The sequence below is a fragment of the Wyeomyia smithii genome, chromosome 1 (genome assembly GCF_029784165.1).
Source record: "Wyeomyia smithii strain HCP4-BCI-WySm-NY-G18 chromosome 1, ASM2978416v1, whole genome shotgun sequence".
NCBI lineage: Eukaryota > Metazoa > Arthropoda > Insecta > Diptera > Culicidae > Wyeomyia > Wyeomyia smithii.
The window spans coordinates 181,352,767-181,378,807 of record NC_073694.1 but is presented as its reverse complement, the minus strand read 5'-3'; the positions used below and the strand labels follow the sequence as shown (position 1 = coordinate 181,378,807).

Genomic DNA, 26,041 nt, shown 5'->3' with positions numbered 1-26,041 from the left:
CATATATTAATGCAAAGAACGATGAAATCAACAGCACATCATTTTATTTTCTGTTGTTATGTTTATCTTTGTTGATATGCTTATGTTTGAGATACGGATTATCGGTCAATCGGATAATTATATAAATTATATAAATTTAGAGACTTCTTTTTGTTTTTGATTTTTAATTAAAAACAAGGTGATCCTAGAGATGCTATCTGTCACTGTATCGATTCCAGGATCTGTGAAAGAGTCGTTTGATTGTTATTTTAATTTAAAAGATTCAACAAAACTTACGCTCAAATAATTGCGATTGCGCCGTTCACCATCGTCACTCTTTTTGTTTCGCTTTATGGTTTTGACATTTGTCAATTGGAATTGCAGCTGTAATTCAATTGATTTAAACAGTGGTGATAATCCAAGATTCATTATAATACGATTCATTATAATACGATGGTTATTTCTGTAAGAAGGTTAGATTTCTGAGATACTGGCATCACTGAGAAAGGTAGAAGGAAACGTTACGGTACAATCTAGTCTAGTTAGTCGTTAATAGTCCGGAGATAGAAGAGGATCGTTCGCTAATAAACTGCTTATAAACTGTAAGCCTACGGTGTTTTTATGCTGGATATCCGATACTTGTAACATGGTGTCAGAAGTTGAAGATATTAAAATTTAAGAACGCAATGATTCTGTTGAATACATGTGTGGGTTAATCACGAAAAATATGGAACGCATTCATCATAAAAAGTGAAGTCGAAATTTCTAGACGCGTTACCTAACCTTTATGTATGCTATTACAAATACTGACATCGGATGATGGGTGAATAAGTGGACCGTTAGACTTATTCGAACACGTATAAGAGCACCGAAGAGAAACAAACGAACGAGAGACAATTTTATAAGATTGTGTTGGTTGATTTGAGTGAATCGAAATGGAACAGCGTTTGCCACAACCACTGGACTGCTCGAACTTGGCGAAAGATTGACCAAAATGGAAACAACAATTTCTCATCCACATGATTGCTACGAATAAAAACGGAGAAGCAGAAAGGAATAAAATAGCTACCTTTTTGTGGCTGATTGGAGAGAGAGGGCTGGAAATCTATAACAATTTGTTCCAATTAGCGAACCTATACATTAGAGAAATGACAAGACACTCACCGTTAAGGCAACTGTCAACATCAAAACGGGCGAGTTGTATCATTTTGCATTGCCGTTATCCGTTTTGATGTTGACAGTTGCCTTAACGGTGAGTGTCCTGTCATTTCTCTAATGTATAGGTTCGCTACTAACAATGGAGATGTTGACAGTTTGTTCGGTGTTGCTCGGAACGCTGATGCCGTTGAAGTTGCCGTTACTGTGGGTGCTGAAGGCGCTAATGTTGCTGCTCCTGCTGGTCGACGAATTGAGCGGACTCTTGCGCAAGTGATCGATGCATTCGATGGCTATTGTCTCCCACGTAAAAACATCGCGATGGAGGCATTCAAGTTTAATATGATCACTCAAAAAGAGAAGCAACCGTTTGCCGATTTTGAAACCGCTCTACGCACACAATTAGCCTACTGAGAATACGAATGTGTTGCGTGCCATGCATCGTATGTAGTCAGCCTATACACCAGAGAGACGCCGAGACACTCACCGTTAAGGCAACTGTCAACATCAAAACGGATAACGGCAATGCAAAATCATACAGCTCGCCCGTTTTGATGTTGACAGTTGCGTTAACGGTGAGTGTCTCGGCGTCTCTCTGGTGTATAGGCTGACTAATCGTATGCAGACCGAATGTTACGAGACAAAATCATCATCGGGGTGCAAGACAAAAAGCTTCAACTGAAGTTGTTAGATGGGAAGGATGAACCACTGCTGAAAATTGTGGAGACCTGCAAGATCTTTGAGGCCGCTGCTGAAAACAAACAGTTACTCGACCGGAAAGTAGCACAGAGCGATGTGTAAACAGTTGTTGAATCATCACAAAGCGGAAAGGACGAGGTTGCTGTGGTTAAGGCAGCTGCATGTTATAACTGTGGTCAACCGTATAGCGTACGTCACCGGCGATACTGCCTAGCGATCAAAGTTACGTGTGATTCGTGTGGGCGTCTCGGGCATTTCAAGAGATTCTGCAGAGCGGCGAGAGCAGTAAACGATACCAACAACCAGGCTAATCGAGGTAAACCTGGCTCGTCGAAGCAGGTTACGACCAGTAACACAGTTTATAGTGTGAACTGGAAAGATGCAGGTAACAATTTATCTAAAGGTCAAGATAAGGTGGGGTTAGACAAAGACAGTGAGCTACTCTCTCGTTATAGAATAAACTCGAACACTATGTCAGATGAGGTTTCACGCGTCAGGTGGACTAAGCGGTATCGTATCAAGGATCGATTTGTTGTTTTCAAACTGGACACTGGGGCAGATGTCAACTGCATTCCGTTGAATATTGCTGCTGGGTTGAATTGCTCTATCGTTAGCGATTGCGTTGATGTTGTGGATTATAATTCCAAAAAAATCCAGATTCATGGTGAAGTTTCTCTTCCTTGTTATGATGTTGAGAAACGAACCACCCAGGTTGCAGACTTTGTTGTGGTCGACGATTATTTTGAACCTTTGTTGGAACTAGAAACCTGCCAGTCGTTTGGGCTAGTCGAGCGCATATGCTCAGTGCAGTCGATAAAACGTTTTCCGTCTGATCTATCAACTTTCGCCGAGCAAAATAAAGATTTATTTGTAGGTCTTGGAAAATTCCCCGGCACTTGTTCAATCCAACTGAAAGACAATTCAGTACCTGTTTTGCATTATAAAAAGCGTATACCATCTAGTCTTCACGATCGGCTCAAGAACAAATTGACATCGATGGTAAAGCAACACATTATCAGTCCTGTCGATTACCCTACAGATTGGGTCAACAATATGCAAATAGTCGAAAAGCCCAACGGTTCGTTACGTATATGTTTGGACCCTAAACCACTGAATGCTTGCATCAAGAGGGAATATTTTCTAATACCAACAGCAGAGGATATCCTGGGTCGTCTGAACGGTAAGCGAGTATTCACAGTGCTGGATCTACGAAACGGATTCTGGCAAATGGAGCTTGATCCCAAAAGCGCTGATCTAACTACTTTTATGACTCCATTCGGCCGCTATAAATGGAATCGCGTACCGTTCGGAATTAACAGTGCACCTGAAATGTTCCAGAAACGTATGGTACGGATTTTTGGTGATATTCCAGGTGTAGAGATTTACTTTGATGACCTGTCAATAGCGGGAACAGATATTGACGATCACGACAGAATTTTGACGATTGTTCTTGATCGAGCTCGGCAGACAATATCAAGTTTAATCCGACAAAAATCTAGTACAGAAACAATAGAGCGAAATTCATGGGACATCTAATAACGGAAAACAGGGTTGAGCCTGACCGTTCGTATATTGAAGCTATTATTAATATCCCCAAGCCACAAAGCACGGACGTACTTAGACTCCAGGGTCTGCTCAAGTACCTCGGGAAGTTCATTCCTAATCTGTCGCAACGCACAGCGGGTTTGCGGAGTTTAACTCACAATAACGTTGAGTGGCAATGGACTGATGATCACGATACAGAGTTACATAGTTTGCTCAACACTATAAGTTCCAAACCCACTTTAGCTATCTTCGATCCCGACGCTCCGATAATTGTTCAGACCGACAGCTCCAAGGATGGTCTTGGTAGTGTTATAATGCAAAAGCGGGCACCTGTAGCTTATGCCTCTAGAACGTTGTCTAAATCAGAACAGAAATGGGCACAGATAGAAAAAAAATTGCTGGCGGTAGTGTTTGCTTGTGAGCGTTTTTCCTATTATCTCTACGGGCGCAATTTCCTAGTACAATCCGATCATAAGCCACTTGAAACACTAGTACGTCGTGATATTGACGATGTGACTCCTCGTTTACAACGCATGTTCATGAACTTGTTGCAGTATCCGGGAATGTGTATAACCTATACACCAGGTAAAGAATTGTTAGTTGCAGACTGCTTATCGCGTGCACCACTTACAGAAGACGTTGACTATAGTGAGGAATTGTCTGGATTGGTCCATGCAATCTCCGAAAGAGTGTGTCTTTCATCTGAAAATCGGAACCTATATATTATCGATTGCGGGAGAATTTATCTCGCGAGATGCATACAAAACGCCGTTGAAGTGCGCGGGTATAACCAATCATGTTGGTGTCTTCTACAGAAAGTGCGCAAATCCAATTTCCGCACTTTTTGTAGAAGATATTACTGCGATTGGACGCACCCGCGCACTTCTACAAGAATTTTCCGCGAGAAAATTTGTCGCAATCAACAATATTGAAGCTTTGAGAAACGACGAGCGGTATCAGCGTGTAGTTAAATATGTTGAAAATGGATGGCCTTCATACCATAATTTGGATGATTTGTGCCAGTTATTTCACAAGTATCGCGACTGTTTGCATTACGAAAATGGTTTGCTACTCAAGAATCATTGTCTGGTAATTCCAACGGCATTACAAAAACTCATCTCGAAATGGTTACATGCTCCGCATTTTGGAATAGAAAAAACACTTGCACGGGCTAGAAATAGTTATTTTTGGCCAGGAATGACAACTGATATCGCGGAGCTGGTCAAAAATTGTGGCGTATGTGAGAAATTCACGCGAAATCTACAGAAAGAGCCTTTGGTTCAAGAGGATGCTTCACTGTATCCTTTCAACCGCGTAGGAACTGATCTTTTTGAGTATGCTGGAAAAGATTACGTAGTCGTTATCGATGCCTATTCCGGTTACGTGTTTGCTGAAGCGTTACATGAGAAGACTGCTCGGCATGTTGCTGATACGCTGGATCGAATTTTTCTTCGATATGGATGTCCTACATACATACGATGTGATAACGTCCCTTTCAACTCGTCCGCCTTCATAGAATATGCCAATCGCACCAATGTTGCATTCGTTTTTTCGAGTCCCCGTTTCCCCCAAAGCAACGGTTTAGCAGAGAAAGGAGTGGCTATAGCAAAGAACATTTTAAAACGATGTATTGAAATGCGTGAACCGGAAAGCTTTCAGTATCGGTTGCTAGAATACAATACAACTCCAGTTGCTTTGATGGGCCTTACACCAGCTGAGTTGTTTTTCGGTCGTCAGCTAAAAACGCGGCTCCCAATAGCACGTGAGCTTTTAATGAGGAGCAGTTTGAGCAATACGGATATTGTAAATAAAATGAATCGAAAGTACTCGAACCAGAAACGGTACTATGATCGTTCTACCAGACAACTTCCAACGCTTAACGTGGGCGAGAAAATTATTTTCAAGAAAAACGCGAAGGAAGAATGGGGTAATATCCCGGCAAGTGAACAACCGTTCATATATTATTAAGGATTGCTTCGGAAACTACTTCCGCAGAAACAGACGTTTCATAACAAGGTCGCAAAATTCAGGCTTCGACTCCAGTGATCTCATGCATGAAGAATACTAACGAAGAAACTCTGACCAAATTGATACACCTTCTCAAACCGCTGTTCCTTCCGTCCCAACTCAAGCTGCACACGCTCAAAGAACGCTTCCAATGTTGATTGATATACCCTCAGCTAACCATCCAGATGCTGAATCATCAGATTCATCAATATATTTTGATGCTAATATTGACTCAGACAGCTTTTTGGAGTGTCCCCTAAATTCTGGTTCTTATGATGATATTGCCTCCATGACGCTTAGTCCACCAACGCGAAATGATTCTAAATTTTCATATACCACTAGAAGTGGTAGAGTTTCGAGACCACCTAATAAACTTAATCTCTGATCAAAAGGCTCATTCCTCAAAATCATTTTCTTTAAAGAAGAAAGCGTGTAAGAAGGTTAGATTTCTGAGATACTGGCATCACTGAGAAAGGTAGAAGGAAACGTTACGGTACAATCTAGTCTAGGTAGTCGTTAATAGTCCGGAGATAGAAGAGGATCGTTCGCTAACAAACTGCTTATAAACTGTAAGCCTACGGTGTTTTAATGCTGGATATCCGATACTTGTAACAATTTCCATTAACCAGTTTTCAACGCAAGATCGTTTCATTGGGAAGTGTTGATCATCGAGAAATCAACACTAAATCACTTCAACTTGCAGTGTGATGTGACGAATTAAGTCAGGTGCAAAAGCACTTGAAGTAATCGTGGCATTTTTTATACTGTAGGGTACTAAAGCCCTATTCTGATTTTGATCTTAATAGATAAAGCATGGCTTATAAATTCATGTTACATTCTTAATTTTCTTTTTTCAAGCATTATTTAGCGTTTTTCGTTCTTTTAAATACTACAAAACATCGACGCACTTTCACGGCAACATTGCACAGTGAAACTATAATATTGTTCTAAAGTAGGGATACCATCCGTCCTGATTTGGCAGGACATGGCCTGATTTTGAGATCCATTTGGAGCGTCCTGATTTATTTTTCATATTTTAGCATTTGTCCTGATTTTTCTGAATGATGCCGGATATTCAAAAAGGAAGCAAACTGTTCAGTACTTTCATCTTGACTCCGGGAAGAAACGAACTTATTTCGAACGATTTTTTTCTTTGGTTGAATCTTAATGAGAGAAATTGTCTAGTCGTTGAAATCGTTAAACGTTTTTTGACAATTAAGTTTATTTCAAACAGTTTACTAGTTGCATTTCTTAAGGTATCTACTAACGCCTAATAAATCAAAGTTGCAAAATTGAATCGTTCGAGAAATATGTTAAATATGAGGCTTTTGGCGTATTTTTAGGTGCAAATCTCAAATTACGTGTTTTATTTATTGATACCTCAAAAAATAACAATAGCTTAGAACAAATTTTTGCTGGAAAAAATTGTCCTGATTTTTAACCCCGACGAAATGGTAACCCTATTCGAAAGCAAACCAAAGACAACACTGATAACACTGGTACAACCTTCATCGTTGCTCTATATTTCTGTGTATGTAAGGCCCGAATACACACACGGCGTGACAACGCCTTTCTGATAAAAATTGGCAGTACCTTCTTGAAACCTGGGAGGAAGAAACGGATACGAAGCTGTATGAGTGTCAAAATGAACCAGAATGAGCTGTCATTGACTGTCAATTTGAACCAAGGGAAAAAAGCATTTTTTTTTGTTATGAGTATTGTTATAATTGAGAGGTAAACAATATTTATCGCAAACGGTTTGTATTCATTGTCTTTTTACAAAATATTTTGGTTTATTTTCACGTAAAATAATAATTTCATAAGCTTTCAGCATTGATCATGTTAGCGTATTTCGATTATTAAACTTGCGCTTTTCTGGATTTAAGGCTTTGGTTACAATTTCGAACACACTTCATCACGGTCGAACGTTGATTCTCGTTACACAAAATAGTGAGATGCAGGATTGTAAAATTTTTGCAACAGCACGAAACCCTGAAAAATCTACCTCACAGGTTATGCATTCACACACATTTTTAGAAAATTTGCGTGCGCAAATATATATAAACTCAAAATTCTGAAGAAAATTTTTAACAACGGCAAATTGAAAAAACACAGACTGAAAAAAATTGTGTTTTACGGACAAATATGCAAATTCAGTATTCCTGATATTACTTAAAACTTCGTTTAAGTCATGCATGCGTTACAGCAAGAAGATAGTTACACGCTATCAAAAAACAACGCATTACCGTGTTATCTGTTTTGAGTGTAGTATTCGTTTCTCCCTCCCAGCTTGAAACCTTCTAATGTTCCTTCTGGCATCTGCCACCTCCCACTCATCTACACAGAAGGCCGTCTCGAGTTTCGCCGTGTGCTCACCTTCTTGTCGTCATGCCACCCAATTTATGTTTATTTATGTTTGTTGGAGAAAAAAAATGAGGCAGCACACTTCTCGAGTCACCAGCAAGCGGAAAATGATAAAACACGGCGTTGCCAGCGCCTTCGCCAGAAGAAGGCGATACGAGACCGTGTGAAAGTTACAATGCGTCTACACGGAAGGCAATCGAGTGCGCAGTAGAAGGCGGCGAACGACCATCTTCTTTGCTAGGAGGTGAAGCTAGAAGGTTTTGGCTGAAAGACGTCCCAACGAAAGCGCGATTACGCCTTCTAATTTGTATGTAGAAGTCGTCCTTACGCCATGTGTGTATTCGGGCCTGTACTGTCAAATGGTTTAAAAATTCAAACTCTGTGGTGAAAACCGATGGGAAAATCTATCATTGTTGTTGTCGGTTTTTCAAATGTCAAAACTGTACAATAACGTCAAAGTAGGAAAATTACTCAACTTTTGATTTTCGAATTTTCAAAAGTTCTTTGCATTTTCTGACTTGCAAAAAGTGCTATTATGCTTGTGAAAGCCAATTTCATCCTGTTCATTTATAAAAGCAAGTTTTTATCTTTAATTTTAGTCCCCTATTATAGCAGATCATTTCAATTCTGACCAAAATGCCCTGTAAATGTAGTGCGTGAGGTGCTAGCATATTAGGAACAAATATAAATCGAGCAGCATTTCCACTACGCACACAATTGCTCCACCAGAGAAAAAAACAAAGTCTAAAATGTAAACAAAGTTACTACTAACTGTCAGAGAAGTGAGGTTATAGAGATTCAGTAAGAGTATATCCATGTAATCCGCGTTAACTTCGATAAATACTTAACATCAAAATTGGCCTGTATTCCGTTATTCGTGCAGAAAACTGTGTATAATTTGTAATCGGAAAAAAAACTTCACCTGTGAAAAGTATTTACCTGATTATGCTAATCGATTAGTTGGGAGAATCGGACATCCCTACCGACATATTCACGGACAATGATTGTACGAACATTCGAACCTTAACGCCTGGATGTAGACTAGGAGTCAGGCCACACAACACGTCATGTGGTAATAACCTCTGTTGGAAGGAGGCGCTCAGTCTTTCGAAATCAAATCAACTGTTTTAACTTTTTTGTTCTAACTTTATTGCACATTAGCCATTCATACACGCGGGAAAAAAAATCATTCATCACCCTTTCACTCTTAGGCTGATTTATTTCTAGGCGTAGAGAAAACTGTATGTTGCTGATTTTAGGACGTAAATGTGGTATATCATTATTTAATTTTTTTCCTTTAACTTGACCTAAAGAGTTCTCGCATCGCATCCAATGAGTACCACTTATTGTGTAACATTAAACGCATTCACTTTCTAGCAGGTCTTAGTCAGGTCTTATTAAAATTCTAGCAAACCATCAGCTAAAATTTTCACACCTAGAAGCTATTTACAGTTCTCGTTTTCATTTCTGCTTAATGGCTAGTTAAATTACTATATGCTACAAGGGAGGGTTAATGCCTATACTTATTGTCAATGGAAAATAGAAAGAAAGGGAAAAGAATTTTCTTCTGCGCAAGAAGCATTCTACAGTCTGTATAACACACAGGGCAACCGAGTGGCAAAATTTGTACAGATTGGGCAGTTTTGCTCGGCTCGTGGGACAGATTAACAAATTATCACAAATTCTGTACGTAGTTTTTTTTTCGTCTAGGTACTTTTTCCGTTCCGTTCGATTGCCCACTTCTTTCGCAGTTGCTCGCACGGATTAGAATAACCGAAAAAGGGGCTGGTTGGTTAGTAGCTTTCAGCTAGCAGATGGACCCTCTCCTCTCTCTCTATCTATACAGAGTAGATACGCTTCGTGATATCTACCGCCGAAAGAAGAAAATGCCTCTTTTCGGTTTATGGAATCTTAGCAGTGGTGGTGTTAATTTTGGTTTCGCTGATCAGTTGTTGACCGACCCAACGTAGACACGGTGCCTCGTGGTCGAGTAGCTATCCTCGACGGTTCTGCCCACGGCCTGGTAGAAGCTGGTTTTGCCGTTTGGCGTCGTCGTCGTCTGATAGGATTGGTACGAGTCGATGTTCTTGTTGGGCTCCGATTCCAGATTTCCGTTGGCCAGCAGCAGTTTGTCTTCCTTGTCCTGCTTCTTTGTCTGGAGATTTGGGCGGGAGGAAAAATTAGTCTTTATGGAATGGTTAGTGCATTGACAGCTAACCTGTCGCTTTGTGTAAGCCTGTTTGTAGAAGTTGGAGAACAGGAAGTAGAACATGACAGCGTGCGCTCCAATGAAGTAGGCAAACGCGGCCGGATACTTGCAGTCGTTCCAGATCAGCAGCTGGAAGGCATGCACCATGACCAGGACGAATTGAACCTAGCAGCGTAATAGAAGAGTTAGAATTGCTGATGATTACTGTTACCACGTTATTCACCATCTGCAGCAGTGTCAGGTACTTCTTCCACCAGAGATACTTCTGCACCTTGGGACCCATCGCGGCCAGCATGTAGTAGGAGTACATGATAATGTGCACGAAGGTATTCAGCAATCCAAAGAACGAACTGTGTCCACCTGCAAAAAAAAATTATTTGTGACTATCGGTTCAAACATGGAAAAGGTTAATGACAACATGGCACGGCATCGGCAAAGATAATGACACGAAGCCAATGCAACACGGCATTGCCATTTACTCTGAATGGTAGTGTATATTATTATGCTTAGATTTAACCCCAACGTGCAAGGAGACGAGCCATTATTGCTGTATCCTCTGTTTTGTTTATCATGCGACGATGCAAAACAAATTACGATAACATCAGTGGCCCGTTTCCAACAGGGTCAAGTGACCCAACCTAGAAAACTTCCACAGCCGTTTAGTTTAGTGTGCAATCTTGCACGAAATGTTTCGTGCAAAGTGCTTACGCTACCAACCTGGGATAAACTTAACTCCCCACCAGACCGAAACTGGCATGATGCCGTGGTGGATGACGTGCAGCGTCGAGACCTGATCGTAGCGTTTTCGCATCACGAAGAACAGCGTGTCGAAGAACTCGGTGAATTTGGAGAAGAAGTACCACCAGCAGCCGGATGCCATCTAAACAAAAAAAAAATAATAATAATAAAACGGAGTAAAAGACTGTCAGATAAAAAGCTCCCACACCAGTCACTTACCCGCATTGCCTGCGGCGATCGGGAATAGTCCACCGGCTGGCAGCGAAGACTATAGTGTGTCAGCCAGCCCGCCATACAAGCCTAGAAACAAAAAAAGAACTTGATTGAACCAGCTTCTTCGCCACTTTTTTTCGGCAGGTACAAAAAAATAAACCGGCCAAGGCCGGCACTGAGCATTCACGAGATTCATCGTGATCATAACCTACCTCATAGAAGAGCCACGTGCTGAACGCGACCTGGATGGCGTTGTACACGATCAGTACTTTGCGCAGCTCGAAGGGTTTTCTGTTTTCCATCAATCGGGGACCAAGGACCTGTTCGGTAAAAGAAAGAGAACAAGAAATTAGTTTTAGGTGATTTTTTTTTTATCTTTGGTTTTGAAACCGCTTTCAGTTGTCTGATAACAGTCACCGAAGCGGAGGGCATTGAACTAGGCCAACCGGTCTGCTGGCTGCTTCCACAACCAACGAAACATGCTTGGTCATCTTCACATTGTGCCGTTCGCTAGACACCTGCGCGGCAGATTAGCCCCTGTAGCGAGTATCCTATGGGCGTGGGCAGCCTTGGCTTAGATAGCGTGCCGTCCACTGGCCCCTGAGTGGAGTAAACGATTATGTGTGCTTGAAGATGATCAAAACACTGATTGCGAAATTGTTTCATGAAAAATTCATTCAAATGTTTACCAGTAACTTATCAAACAGCGCTTCCTGGTGATTGAACAATACGGTTAGTGAGGAGGATTTGGCAGATGATTCGTTTTTGAGCACGATTCGATCAAATATTCAAACGCAACATTGGTAAAAAAAAAGTAATTCATATAGTTGATAATACTTCAATTAAAATAAATGTCACTCTTTCATCACTTTGAATTGAACGTTTTTGCAGTACTGTGCCACAGAACTATAAAACAGATCAACATTTCTGATATTTGCAACGCGTAGCATTGTCATGGTTACCAAACAAAACTACATGGTAAAATATCAGTTTCGAAAATAAGACCGTGAAATGAAGTAAAATTGATTACCTGAAAATTCGGAATGAACAATATTGATCAAAAGAAACTGATTTTACAATCACGTTTTTGTCAATGATAAGAAACTGAACCGAAATTTGTCGAACGATGATGAAATAAGGCAAAATTAGTAAATTTCTCCTCGTGAGTAACAATGAATTGATTTCAATTTTAAGTTTCCAGTAAAATAAAAACCATCATATTCCATGTCAAATTTACCCCCGATTAATCTCACATAACCTTAGAGAATCCTCGATTTTTTTCATAAAGTAAACGAGAGAAGTTTTACTCATAACCATAAGGCAAAGATGACTAGAACAAGATACCTAACTCTTGCAGAATTCATCGGACATGATTGTCGCTGCGCATGAGCAAAAGTCGAACTAATTTATACACTGTTAATATGATGTATAATTAACGTCAAAATCAAGTGACGGCAAGGCCAAGACATGACTGCTGAAAGGTGAAACATTTTTTTCAGTATCCATGTGGACGAGTGTACGGTGCTGCCATCCGAAAAATGATAATAATGTGTAGGAATGTTTAGTTCTCAAACATGAAACTTTCCGGAAGAATCAAGAATTATCGGCGCATCATTTAAAATTTAGTGTACCATCAGAACTTCCTGATAACCGCTATGAGCACGCTCTACAGCCAAGTTTTCCACTCTTGCCGAGGTTAATAAAGCAAAAATCGGGTGCCCTGATGAACCTGACCATATGCATAATGGTGCTGAAACCTGGCTTGCGACATATCAAACTTTAAGTGTTGATAGAACGGGACCTGAAAATAAATATAACCCCTTAATATAAACCCCCACTTTGACAGTCAATTTTACACTTTTCATTCGTACTTTGAAGTGCAAAAAATATGGCAATAGCATTAAGTGCAAAAAATGACAATACAGGCAAACTTCGGTAAGGTACATTTCGATTTTCAAGTTGTACTTTATATCGAATTGTACCTTATATCGAATCATGAAGCATTTTCAACAATAGAGCTTCAAAAACTTCATTTTGTTGTCATTTGTCTACGTATAGTTTATTTTGGAAATAAAATCCAATCATAAGTGTGAACCAACTTGTTTCAAGTACAATTTGAAACACATAGTTTTTTTGGCTTTCTTGGAGACCTTTAGCCGCTTGTGATAGTTTGTTTCCAAAACGTATGTCATCCAGAAAAAAAGAAAAAAATCGAGCCGTTACGTTATTATCACTAATTTTTTTTCAACATTAATTTACATTCCTACAGACTTTTTATATAAACTGCTTCTTTTTCCTTCTCGATGTTATATATTTTTTGGTCCGATGCATAAAAACCAAGAATATCTGCTTACAGGTTGACAACTTTTCAATGATTTCCTCGTCCTTCAGGATTTCGGAATCTGCATTTTCTTCATTGCATTTAAATATGACCGTTTGAACTAACTTTTTTCACACATAAGGGTGGCCTGAAGTTGCACTTTGCACACTGGTTTAAAACGTGAAAAACGTGATCGTCAATCTTTTGACCGTGAAAATACTTTTGAAATGCTATAGTGTATACAAAGTTTCTGTTTATCTTAAGGGGAAGCTTTTAATGTAAATCGATTTTTGATTAATCCGCCTAAAAGTGAATTAATTTTCTTTAATTACCTATCTAATCAAAGTGAAGTTTTAGCAAAGTTGTAGGTAATGTTATGCAGAAAAAAATTTGAAAAATACCAATCAACATTTTTGGGTGTGATTTCAGAGGCATTTTTTCATATTTGACAAATACACCATTCTGACGAACATACCTTGAGGCATCGTACACAAATTACGTAGCGCTAAAAATCTAGATTTCAGATACCCTCTCTCCCCGTAACGATAGGTAACGTTCGGCATGACTCCCCCCCCCTAAAATTTCGTAACGCTGATCAGCTTGACCCCTCTCCGAAATTTTCAATTTCGAGCAAACATCACAGTTACGTAACTGTCTCTACTACCCCCCCCCCCCCCCCTACGTAACAATAAGTAACGCAAATTCAACTTACCTATCCCCCCCCCCCTTCATACGTAACGTAATTTGTGTACGACGCCTTAGCATATTTCCAACTTTTTCATAGGTTTTATAATGTTTTTGATGAAAAAATGCACTTTTTTTTAAACATTTCTAGCAATTCGAGTTTTAATAAAATTTTGTCTTTAAAACTTTCAAACAAATTCTCAGGAATCAAATTTTAAGTTAATTTTTTTATCAGCTTCTCCATTCCCATCCATGTTAAACCTTACTATATCATATTTTTTCATCAACAATAAATTTTGACAAGTTTTGACAAGTTTTCAAACTTCCGCTGAGTGTAGAGTATTTTATTGACACTCCCCAAATGATCATTAGTAACCAGAGACGTTGACAAGATAACCAATATATTATTTATAGAAGTTTCCATACCAATTTCGGAGTAATTTGTAAAATAATAAAAATATGTACCTTATATCGAGGTAAAATGTACCTTATATCGAGTGACGCTATATCGAAGGTACTTTATATCGAGGGTTCCTTATATCGAAGTTCCCCTGTATCATTATCTTAAGCGTCGAGCTGACCAAACTTCTACACCTTTTCCATTTACAATCTTGAACAGCTCAATGATCGATGACGGACTATGCACGATAAATCGGTTTTGCTCATAGTGACCCGTTTATGATAATTTAAGTCATCAGATGGCAACACTAACCGTCGAAAATCGGTTCAAAATGTATGGAAAATATGGAGGTTAGGTATCTTGTTCTAGTTTTCTTTGCATAAGGGTTTCTTGGTCACATACCAGTACTCATTTTGGATAAACATTGTTTCCGAAAAAATCAACATGAACCGAGTTATTTGGAAAATTTTGTAGAAAGTTGTCACTTTCACCCCGTCCCATGGTAAACAAAGTGTAAGCGAGTAACTGTTCACGCTAGTAGTGTTTCCCCCGTTACGAATCCTACAAATTTCGTATACAGGTAAATGTTCTCACGAAACCGAAAATTAAATGGAAGAATTTTGCGGTGATATTCATGGTCAATTCGTCCCCTTAATGCTAGAGCTAGATAACTCGAAAATTGACGTTTCGAGAAAAACGAGTTTGAAAATTTGACCTATTCTGGTGATGACGATTCAAATGCAATTATTAAAGGTTCAGATTTTATGAAACGCATCCATATCGTTTCAGGCCCGTTATAGCAAGGAAAAAAGCAACAAAAAACCGAGTTATTTAGTTTTATCACAAAATAGGCTTGTTTTTCGTTGAGATATCTAGTTTTTTAATTGATGAATGACTTTTTTTCTTATAATCGTTTTTCAACGAGTTTTGGATATGTTATAGAGCTCGACGCGATAAATATGATGGCATACTTGAATCAAAATCGACAAATTTCCAGTTATCTAGTTCTAGTATTGAGGGGACGAATTGGTAGCATTGTAACAACCAGTGACAATAGGTAAAACAAGGCAGAGCTTCTTCGGAAGAAAAGCCGCTGCCGCTGCTCGCTACTACTGAATTTTTTTCGACGATCGTATCATCCAAAAATAAAATAATTCGTTTGTGCAGAAGCAGGCTGGTATCTAATGCCTTTTTCCGCAAGGTTCTGTCCGCTCACAGTTTCGGTCAACGCGAGACGTAATGAATCTTATTTCATGTTGGCAACCACCAGAAAAACAGATTGAGCTCTCACACACGTAACACTATCGGCCGTATCGTGTTGAGACCAGTGTTGATAAAAGTCATTTTTCCCAGCAAAATTCTTCGAAAATTACAGCCAATCATTTTCAATTTTCACTTCCAATGATCGCAGCACTCTTTCAGATACACTAGATTTTCGTCCTAGTAACGTGCTGTTATACTCAGATGAAATAGATCGCGCGTATCGTTCACGGTTAAATTTGACGACAAATCCAACCAAATGATCTTCACTTCAAAGCGAAAAAGAAAAACAAACAGTCCACTCAACCAAAATGAACCTCACCGAAACACTTTTTCACTGACACTGACCGATGCCTTGACAATCTTCGTTAACTGATAAACTGAGTTTGTTGTCTTGCTTCCATCGCATGAAATATAATGAGGTGTTTTCACTTCCATGCAAAAAGCGGGAAGAGAGAACTCTGAAAGGATTGTAAAAAAATAACGTTTATGGATGCTTTTTTTCACTTTCACTCAAGAGTGTCAACAAATATCAACCCTGTGAGACTTGAACAGGCTTCTGTAAATGACTGTCTTTTCGTGACAGCAAATTTTAAACTAATTGCACAGTTTTTCCTGCGTATGAGGACGTTCGGTACATACACAGCCCAACAGTCTCTGATGCCAGCACACACATGCAATCCCGATCAGCCAAATGTATCAGGATTACACTAAAGCAGGGATGCCAGATTTGCTGATTTGTCTGCAAAACGCAGATTATTAGTCCGTGTGCAGATTTCGATATTTTGAAGTAGAATACTTCTCTCAGGAAGTTCGGCTACATAGGGATGTGAAATGAAAATCTAAAACCGAAAAAAGTGAAAAATATGTCCAATTTCAAATGCTAATAAATCGGTTAGTATTCGAAGGATTTCCTTCGTTCTTGCAGCAATAGATTGGAAAATCTTCTAAGATTCTTCCCAAAAGAAGATAATTGTAATTTTATTATTCACCCTATTGTACTATTGAAAATAGTCAAGCCTTGTCAAAACGAAAAATTCGACCTCTAATTGGTTGTTATATGATTGCTTCCCAAGCACGGTCGACATAATTATATACCTTGCAATTGAAAACATGCTATTTGGCCTATATAAGAGCCTGTTTTAGCCGAAGCCGCCCATAATACTTCTAGACAGCGACAACAGCAGTCGTCCTCCCTTAGCAGCAGCACTAGCAGTGCAGTGGATACCAGCGATGGCGGAAAGCGGCCATAGCTGTGGCGTAGCAATGGATAGCGCGGTAGTTGCAGCGGGTTCCAGCAACGATTGCAGCTGGGCCAGCTGATGCAGGGACAATGGATACCAATGGCAGCGTATAGCGGCTACAACTGTGGCATGGCTATGGATAGCGAACTAGTTGCAGCGAATCTCAGCATCGATAGCGGCTGATGCAGTGAGGTCCTTCAGTGAAATGCAGTCTCTGTATGATAGTGGGCACTAGTAAATGCATTCAATAAAAGTTGACTCATTTTGACAACACGTGAGCCGTCTAGTTTTGAGTGTTAAATCAGCTTTTCATTGTTTATTTCATCACAAGGAATACTTTATTTGCACTGTCAGTTAAAAAGATGTGATCGGCATACTATCCGATACTAAAATGAACAACAAATTGTCCTTTCCAGGATGAAATAAAAACTTGATTGAAGAGTTAATATTTTCTAATGAGGTAATTCACATTTTTAAATTTGAAAAAGTAATAAATTTTACTTCATCTCCGTGTCTCAAAACGTACTGAATTATCTTTTCCTTCAGTCATGAGCACGACATCCGAAAAAATTTCATCTCAATATTTAAAAATAGTCAAGCGGTCAAGCCCCAACCATGACAAGCAACTTACTATATTATTGAAAATGGTAAATCCATGTTGGAGCGCAAAATTCAATTGATCTGATTGGTCAACGTTTATTTAATAGAAAAAATGACTGACACGCAAGCAGCTGGGTTATCTTTCTTGTAAAAGTATTCTACTTCAACCTTGCGGTCGTGTCTTTGCACACAACCCTCCTTTGATTTTTTCAATTGTTGAAACACGAAAAATGTTTAGTGCTGATGAGCGCTACTATTTGCATAAATAACGAATGTAAAATAAATAATCGCAAATGTGTCTCAAACGCCATTTTTTTATATAAAGGCATAAAATGATAATTTTCCTATAATAAATGGATAATCGAGATAAAAGGCTTGAAAAGCATGTTTGAATAATTTCTAGGCAACGAAGAAGTGACACAAACGCCACAACAATGAATTTTCATTTCTATTTTTGTTAAATTCACCATTAATTATGTTTATATACGGTTTACTATCGCAAAACATCTACCCGGGAATCTTTTATATGTTTTACACATAAATTACGTGTTATACATAAAAATAAGGGAAAGATGTACGATACATTGCTAATTCTTGTTTGCAGAGGCGTCATTCGAAAACGTGAATTGTGGCTGAAAGAGCAAACTTGAGCAATGGCAATCTCTTCCAGAATTTCAAGGATATTCCAAATAAACAGAAAAAGTGAAATTCAGAGAAGAACTTTGAGGTACTTTTTCTGACGATCGATTTTAAACCAAAATTGTCTTTTTTCTCTTGGCATAAATAAGCAAGACCAAGAAGCTTTTACGTTCCACATGCGCTACGTTATGTCTCATTAGAAATATGTGAAATGTAGTAGTTACATGCCTCTATCGTTACCATTTTGGTTTTTACTGGAAAAGATAGGAAGTATTTTGAAAATTGTGTTTTAAAACTGAAAAGATTTCCTGAATATAACATGTCACTTAAATTGTTAAAATCACTTCACAGTAGATGCTTTTCATGACCGTATAGGTGACCTTACAAGGTTAATAATATCATTACAATATGTCTCAAACATGTATAAAACATATCAACAAATGGAAATAGTTCAATAAGAAATTTCCTTTTTTGAATTTTGTCTATGGAACGATGCACTGTGCGACGTGAGAGCAAACCTCTCCAGCTTCCGCGATACAATCACAGTGAGCACATATAATGTCTGAGTCCTCAAAAATAATCCATGGAACAGGATTTTGTTACACTTATTGAGTGCACTGTGAAAGCTAGATCCACTGTATGCTGACTTCCTATGTGACATGTAGGTAATCGACCCGTAAGAAACAAAAGGTACGGATCTTGGTTATTATTTCTTCGATTATTCGATGCTCGTTAGCAATTGTTCGTTCGATAGATTCGCAGCGTAAGTACTGAGGATTGTGCGATCTGTATTGAATAATATTTCTATAAAAGTTGATCAAATTAGTTTTGGTAGCACATTTCCCACCACCATTATTCTCTGAGCATGCAACAACCGAGGTTTTCGTGAATTTCGCCGGAGCTTCGTTGCCTGCTTTACTGGCTGACATACTTATGTGAACTTTGAACTTTTTCAATTTTCTTTGATACGTCTATAAAAAAAAACAGCCATCCTGTACGAACTATAAGAATCTCAGTCAATTCTATTCCTTGCGAATCTCGTTTATCATTTGCTTATGTAGTTTAAAAGTCAATCAAATTTTTCAACCACTCGCCAAAGATATGTACACTTGCTTGCAAGGTCTGTGACATAACTGACACAGAAAACTGTTATCAATGTTGCTACCATATTAGCTTCACGGTTCAAGCTAAAAAATAAAATTAACCATTAGCAATAGGTTACTCGGTTCATTACCACAATTAGTCAGCCTATAGGATAGAGAGAAGACGTAGAACTCACCGTTATGGTAACTGTCACACCAAAACGGCGGGTTACCCCGCCAAAATAAGCTTCGCGATGTTATTTTGCGTGACTTTTTCAATATTATATGTTTAGGGACCCAAACACAGCTCACGTAACAGGAATGAAACCGTATGACAGTAAAGCGTATATCAAACATGTTTAAATTTGATATGTGTTAGAGTCACATTCCGATTCGGAACTTGACCTTCTGTTTACTATACACAGACTTCGCAGCCAACCGTTAAGTGTACAGGACAATTGCGGGGCTAGCGCTACGATCTTACTAACACTAACAGTCTCTCCCGAGTCAAGACTCGAACCTACGATGAATGACTTGTTAGGCCAGCATCGTACCTCGAGAGCTGGGATTCGAAAAACATTAACAATTCTTTTTTTAAATTGTACTTGCATACAAGTTGTTCCGTAAACTAGCAAGTCCCTTTTTTCATCGCAACTTGATTGCAATACTTTGCGTCAAAACTTTCGAAACTTTAAAGGCCTTCCAGCCGTTTTGGTGTGAGCTTAATGGAAGTGAGTGTCATGGCGTCTCTCTTTTCTATAGGCTTTCTATACACCAGAGAGACGCCGAGACACTCACCGTTAAGGCAACTGTCAACATCAAAACGGGCGATCTGTATAATTTTGCATTGCCGTTATCCGTTTTGTTGTTGACAGTTGCCTTAACGGTGAGTGTCTTGTCATTTCTCTAATATACAGGTTCCCTAGAACGATCCGACGACTGACCCACTGTTTGCCGAACTCACCTCACCCGAGATCATGGCCAGCTGCGATTGAGACTTTGAATCAACTGCGTGCATGTGTTCGCACAGCACTGACAACTAGCTGTCGCTACTGTTTATTCTCAAGGGTCGCTTCCAAACAGCGTGAAATTCAAAATACCGAAAATTTCGGACACGCATCACGACTTACAGCTGACCTTCACTATTAGTAGTGACACGCTAGCTAGCTAGTTAGCTCGACGCTAGCTCAAAATCTGCATTTTGGTTCATTCGTCAAAAAATTGTCCCGCTTGACTGGAACTCGTTCGAGGAAGCGAGTTACCGGGCTGTAATTAGCACTCGATACCACATCAGATGCTCGGTCAAGCCGCAGAAGGATTTTGCACTTCCTCAGCCAATCAGCCGAGTTGCGAGAAAATGATTAGAGCTTTTCCTAAAAGCACGAGCGCGGCAATGAAAGGCATTGACCTTAACAGTAGTAAATCTACAGCAGCCTTCTTGGATTACGTCGTGCGTCTCGTTGTTTTGAATGAAGTGTCTCGCATGTGTTATGTCACCGTTGATGATCAGAAAAGGTCCGATCGAAACAAGGTTATGTCATTTGTTAATTTGTTTTTCTCATAGAACTTTTACGCTTGATTGAGCCCGATCGTTCGTTTGTTTGACTATATAACACACTCATTCAAAATGCGTTGAATAGCCTACAGACACTTCTAAAATTCATATTAATTTGGTTCTGCCGAAGCTTATAAGACACCTCCGAATAAAGCCGGTTTCAATTAGTTCCTGGTAAATATCGATTCGATTCGAGCTGCCCGAAATTCATTCCATTTTGGTGTTGTTTCTCACAAGGGGGGAGCATTACTTACTACTTAGTGCGGTCAACACCACTTAAACCACACCCGGTATTGCGTTACTTCCTGCAGCCGCGGTCGTAATGATCTAATCTCCTTCGACCGACCTTCGGCAGATCAACCAAACGAAGCGCTTTTAATGGATATCAAACAGTAATTTAATTAATCGTAGCTTCTCCTCTGTGAGCAGCAATACACCACAGAACAAACCTTGAAAGGTGATTTGTCCTCCAGAACTTTGCGATGTGCGACGTTATTTGCTGCTACTCCTTAATTCTTTTCTCTACAAGTCGAAATCGTTTTGATTGCATCTCCGTGCTCGATTGGCATTGAACTCGTCTCGAGCGGCTCCCTAGCAATTAATTACATCTGTGTCATATTCAGCGCCGTAATCATTGAAATTCACAGTGGTTTTGCATGTGGACATGAAAACAAAAAGGAATGCAATCACTTAGCCTTGATTACCGAAGCGCCTTGGTGGCCGTAGAATGTCTGGCTTTGATGCTGCTTGGCCCTTAATTATATTTTACTTCCTATCTTATTTTTTTAAAATGAGATTTAAAATAGTTATTCACGTGCACACACGTGAAAAGAGCAAGCCAAATGGACTTAATGAAGCATATCTCAGTAACTAGCGGCGCTATCTACGTTTTTTTTTTCAGATTAAGAATTGAAGTTATTAAATGACACTCCAGTGTTGGCAGCGGAATGCAGCGGAAATATGTCGGTTTGAGCTGACAACAGTAGAAGATGATCTTAGTGATCAATGATCGGAAACAGTACGTGATTTTGCGTACTGCAATGCTTCGCTAGAGATCATTCAAATTTTAAACATCAAATTTTCGGCTCCCAAATATCCAATATTATTAATTCTAAAAAATTTCTACGTCAGTGAAAAATTCTCAGTTTGCTCAGCCAATATAATAGCAAAATTTTATTCTAATAAAAATGGCTGACGAAAATTTTGGGTATTTTCAGATTAGGTTTCAAATGACTTACAGTCTCATCAAAATTGTACAGGATTTTCTTCAGAAAGATCAACATTCGTAAAAACAGTGTACCTACCTTCACAAAATAAGCATAGGACAGACTAATGGCGATGGTGGGAAACGGCGAACTCATCAGTGGCCAGTCATTTGTGCGGGGATCTGACAGGTCATCCATTAGATACCGCCATCCTCCGTAAACCGTGTGGACAAGCTCCATCTGAAAGCGGATGAAAGAGAGACAAAAAAAAAACACTTTGCATTAGAATTACTTATAAATAGGTCGCGTAGATCGATTGCTGGCTGACGACCAACTCATTCGCCGCGAGCCGGTTCGATTGTGTTGTCAAACAGTGTCGCACAATATTTGCTGACATGATTCAACCGAAAAGTAGGAACAACAGAAACAAGTTTACCGGATCGATTAGCGAAGCAAATTTCCCAAAACGTTTAATTTGATCTGCTCTCCAGGGAGTGCATTCTTGAGTCAAAGTAGGTGTCTGTTTTTGTGCGCTGTCATGATGACGAATCCCCGACCGAGATGTGCGATTTCGGTTGTTTTGTTAGATCGTGTCGTGAATCCGTGTATCTTTATCTGGCGAAGGAAAAGTGCTAATGTGTTAAACGCCTAGCCGGCACGTAAGGAACCCTGGCTCAGTCGTCTTCCGGTTCTATTGTCATTTGTGAGTAGGATTTTTTTGTAAGCAAAAAAGAACGCCATTCATATAATGTTTTTGTTCTGATGAGGAGTGTTAAAAGCTCCCGCGTCAGATCAATTTCATGTCTAATAAATATTCTTGAGAGGCTTCAAACGTACTCGACACGAATGTTCAAGTGTCATCTCTTTCAAATGCTTAATTCTGTGAGAGACTAAAAAATGCTAGCGATTTTAGGTTATAATACTTGATGTCAGGCGCTTGCAAAAAATGCGTTATTTTCGACTAGACAAAAAAGTCGAGATAACTGTGACGAAACTTGATTGTATTGTTTTGTACATTTATACAGCGGAACTTTCGAACTAAAGAATCTGGAGACACAACTTGATTCGAGCAGTAAGACGTGAGCCAAAAGCGAAATACTGCCTCCACCAAATAAGGAGCCCGTCCGGTTTTGAATGAAGCGACTTTTTGACCGGAGAAGATTAATTTTATCTTGTACAAAACAACCCGGAATATTCTAGCACACAAGTCTTCAGATCGCAAAATAGTAAAAGAATCACTCTTTACAAACAAATGCTGGTTTGAGTCTCAGCTCGGACGAATCGCCATAGTCACGTTTCCTAGAGCGATCCTGCACAGATAAAACCACTACAGAAACATTAAACTGAGCTCCATTATGTTAATTCATCTTCAGATGATCGAAAACATTTTGGGGTGACGAAATTGGGAAACCCCAACTCGAGTTTCTTCGAGAGCCATATTTCTTAGCTCAAAACAACATTCAACAATCCAGATCCAGCTGTTTAGTTTCAAGCAGAACCTGATTTTGGCTCAAGCCTTACATCCGGATAAATTAATTGCCCTGCAGATGAATACATACGCACCTGAGAGCAGGGTTGATATTTGTTGACACTCTTGAGTGAGAGTGAAAATCCATAAACGTTATTTTTTTACAATCCTTTCAGAGTTCTCCCTTCCCGCTTTTTGCATGGAAGTGAACTGTCAAAACACCTCATTATATTTCATGCGATGAAAGCAAGACAACAAAATCAGTTTATCAGTTAACGAAGATTGTCAAGGCATCGGTCAGTGTCAGTGAAAAAGTGTTTCGGTGAGGTTCATTTTGGTTGAGTGGACTGTTTGTTTTTCTTTTTCGCTTTGAAGTGAAGATCATTTGGTTGGATTTGTCGTCAAATTTTATTCCGTAACCGTGAACGATGCGCGCTATCTATTTCATCTGAGTATAACAGCACGTCACTAGGACGAAAATCTAGTGTATCTGAAAGAGTGCTGCGATCATTGGAAGTGAAAATTGAAAATGATTGGCTGTAATTTTCGAAGAATTTTGCTGGGGAAAATGACTTTTATCAGCACTGCCCGAGAGTACAAGGAGGAACTTCCTGTACATCGAGTCGAGCAGAGTGAACTATGGGCTGTTTAATCCACTTCGAATTAAACCCCCACAATTTAATGAAATTTTCGAGTTTGGAATTTCGATTGATGCCTTCTATATGTTTTCAATCGTCTGAATCAGGATACAACTGAGTTAGGAAAAATGCATAAATGTACTGTAGAACTGTTCTATGGAATGTCATAAACAAATTTCACATCTAGAGCGAGATTCCATTCCAAAAATTCCACCTAGACTGCATGGATTATTTTTTTGAAGGCGGCTTCAAGATTTTGGCATAATCATGTAGTCAAAATTCAGCTCTCTATAATAAATTTTGTGAACTCTTTGCATAGATATCTCAGAAATGGCGTTTTGCCTACTATTAAGAATTATCAAAATGGATATTTCATTCAAAACTCGACTCGAACCAAAAAAAAACCTAAATTAATCCACCTAGCGGTCAGACCCAGCCTTTTTCATTCAAACTTTTATTTGTAAAAATAGATTTACATGAACGCTTCAATCCAATAAATGTATATTCACGCTTTAGGTTCTAAAATATTGATGTTGTAATCTATACATATAAAAATGTAGTTCGGTCTGTCTGACTGTTTGACCCATATAGGCTCGAAAACTACCGAACCGATCGACGTGAAAATTTGAATGTAGGGGTTTTTGGTCCCGATAAAGGTTCCTATGATAGTTTGAGACCCCTCCCTCTTCTGGAATGGAGGGGTCTAATACAAATGAAACATACATTTCTGCACAACTCAAGAACAAACCAAGCAAATGAAACCGAATTTGGCATGTGAATGTTTTAAAGAGACCTCTTCTGGAAGCACATGTTTCTGCACAAATTTCTGCACTTCTCGCGAACAAATCAACTAAATCAACTATGGTTCCACCATACTTGGCAGGTGAATGTTTTTAGTGGTAACAAATATGTTCCATAATCGACCTCAGGCAATATATTGGATTGTAAGATAGCAACTTCCGGTTTCTGGAAAACAGCCAAAAATTGACGATTTCCACCCAATATAATAATATCCGGATAAAGAAATACACAGGAGCTAAATTCGACCACAGATACCATTTTGAATTCTAAGATGGTGACTTCCGGTTTCGGAAGAACAGCGGCAAACGACCAAATACCACCCAATATGGATATTTTCGGAATCGTAATGATGCACTGAAGCCACAAATCGACTTCAGACACCATTATGAATTGTAGGATGGCAACTTGTGGTTTCAGGAAAACAACCAAAAATGGCCGATTTCCGTCTAACATGAGTATCTCCGGATCTAGAATGATACACAGCAGCTGAAATCGACCAAAGACTCCATTTTGGATTCTAGGTTGGCGACTTCCGGTTCCTGGGAAACAGCGGAAAATGATCGAGTTACACCCAATATGGGTGTTTCTTTAACCAGAATGACGCTCAGAGGCCAGAAATTATCTTAAATACCATTTCGAAATCCAAGATGGCGACTTCCGGTTTGTGAAAAACAGCCTAAAATAACCAAATACCATCCAATATGAGTATCTCGGGAACCAGAATGATGCAATGAGCTAACAATTGACCTCAGGCACCATTTTGAATCGCTAAATGGCAACTTATAGGAAACAGTCGAAAATGACCAAATAATACTCAACATGGATATTTCCGTAATCGAGATGATGCATAGAAACCAAACATTGACCCTTGACACCATTTTCAATTTAAAGACGATCACTGTTAGTTTCTGGAAAACAACCAAAATAACTAAATACCTCCCAAAATGGCCAGGAAATCTGCTGAAAATGACCGAATACCACCCAATATGAATATATTCAGAATTGAGGTGATGTACAGAAGCCAAAAGTCGTGGATGTTGTCATTTCGATAAAACCAATCATTTCAAACGGTTTGTCTTTTGACTTTGATTATATCACATGGCCGATTCGTCGTGCATTTGCAGACTTCAAACACATCGCAAGGAATCAATGAAGTTGGAACGTTCAAATAGTGCAAAACCACATTTAAATTAGGGGCCATCCACATACCACGTGGACAGATTTTTAACGATTTTG

At 39.2% G+C, this 26,041-nt stretch overlaps 2 protein-coding genes across 5 annotated transcripts in view; one reads left to right on the top strand and one right to left on the bottom strand.

The window, feature by feature from the left end:
- Positions 1-1,764: 1,764 nt before the first annotated feature.
- Positions 1,765-5,346, top strand: LOC129717387 (uncharacterized protein K02A2.6-like). The gene is made up of 4 exons (XM_055667264.1): positions 1,765-1,931; positions 2,022-3,331; positions 3,412-3,963; positions 4,229-5,346. The coding sequence occupies exons 1-4, from the start codon at positions 1,765-1,767 to the stop codon at positions 5,344-5,346; spliced, it is 3,147 nt and encodes a 1,048-aa protein (XP_055523239.1).
- A 3,547-nt stretch (positions 5,347-8,893) lies between these two features.
- LOC129719067 (elongation of very long chain fatty acids protein 7) overlaps positions 8,894-26,041 on the bottom strand; it is a 51,869-nt gene continuing 34,721 nt past the window's right edge. Inside the window, exons 2-8 of one of the 4 annotated variants that reach the window (XM_055670429.1) lie at positions 21,998-22,138; positions 11,122-11,229; positions 10,916-10,996; positions 10,676-10,838; positions 10,182-10,318; positions 9,968-10,123; positions 8,894-9,904 (exon numbers count right to left, since the gene is read on the bottom strand). In XM_055670429.1, the coding sequence (XP_055526404.1) occupies positions 9,695-9,904; positions 9,968-10,123; positions 10,182-10,318; positions 10,676-10,838; positions 10,916-10,996; positions 11,122-11,229; positions 21,998-22,138 (996 nt within the window). In that variant the 3' untranslated portion in view covers positions 8,894-9,694. Of the gene's footprint in view, positions 9,905-9,967; positions 10,124-10,181; positions 10,319-10,675; positions 10,839-10,915; positions 10,997-11,121; positions 11,230-11,299; positions 12,034-12,146; positions 12,282-21,997; positions 22,139-26,041 lie in introns of those variants that run through there. The other 3 variants (XM_055670431.1, XM_055670432.1, XM_055670430.1) reach the window with 3 other exon arrangements.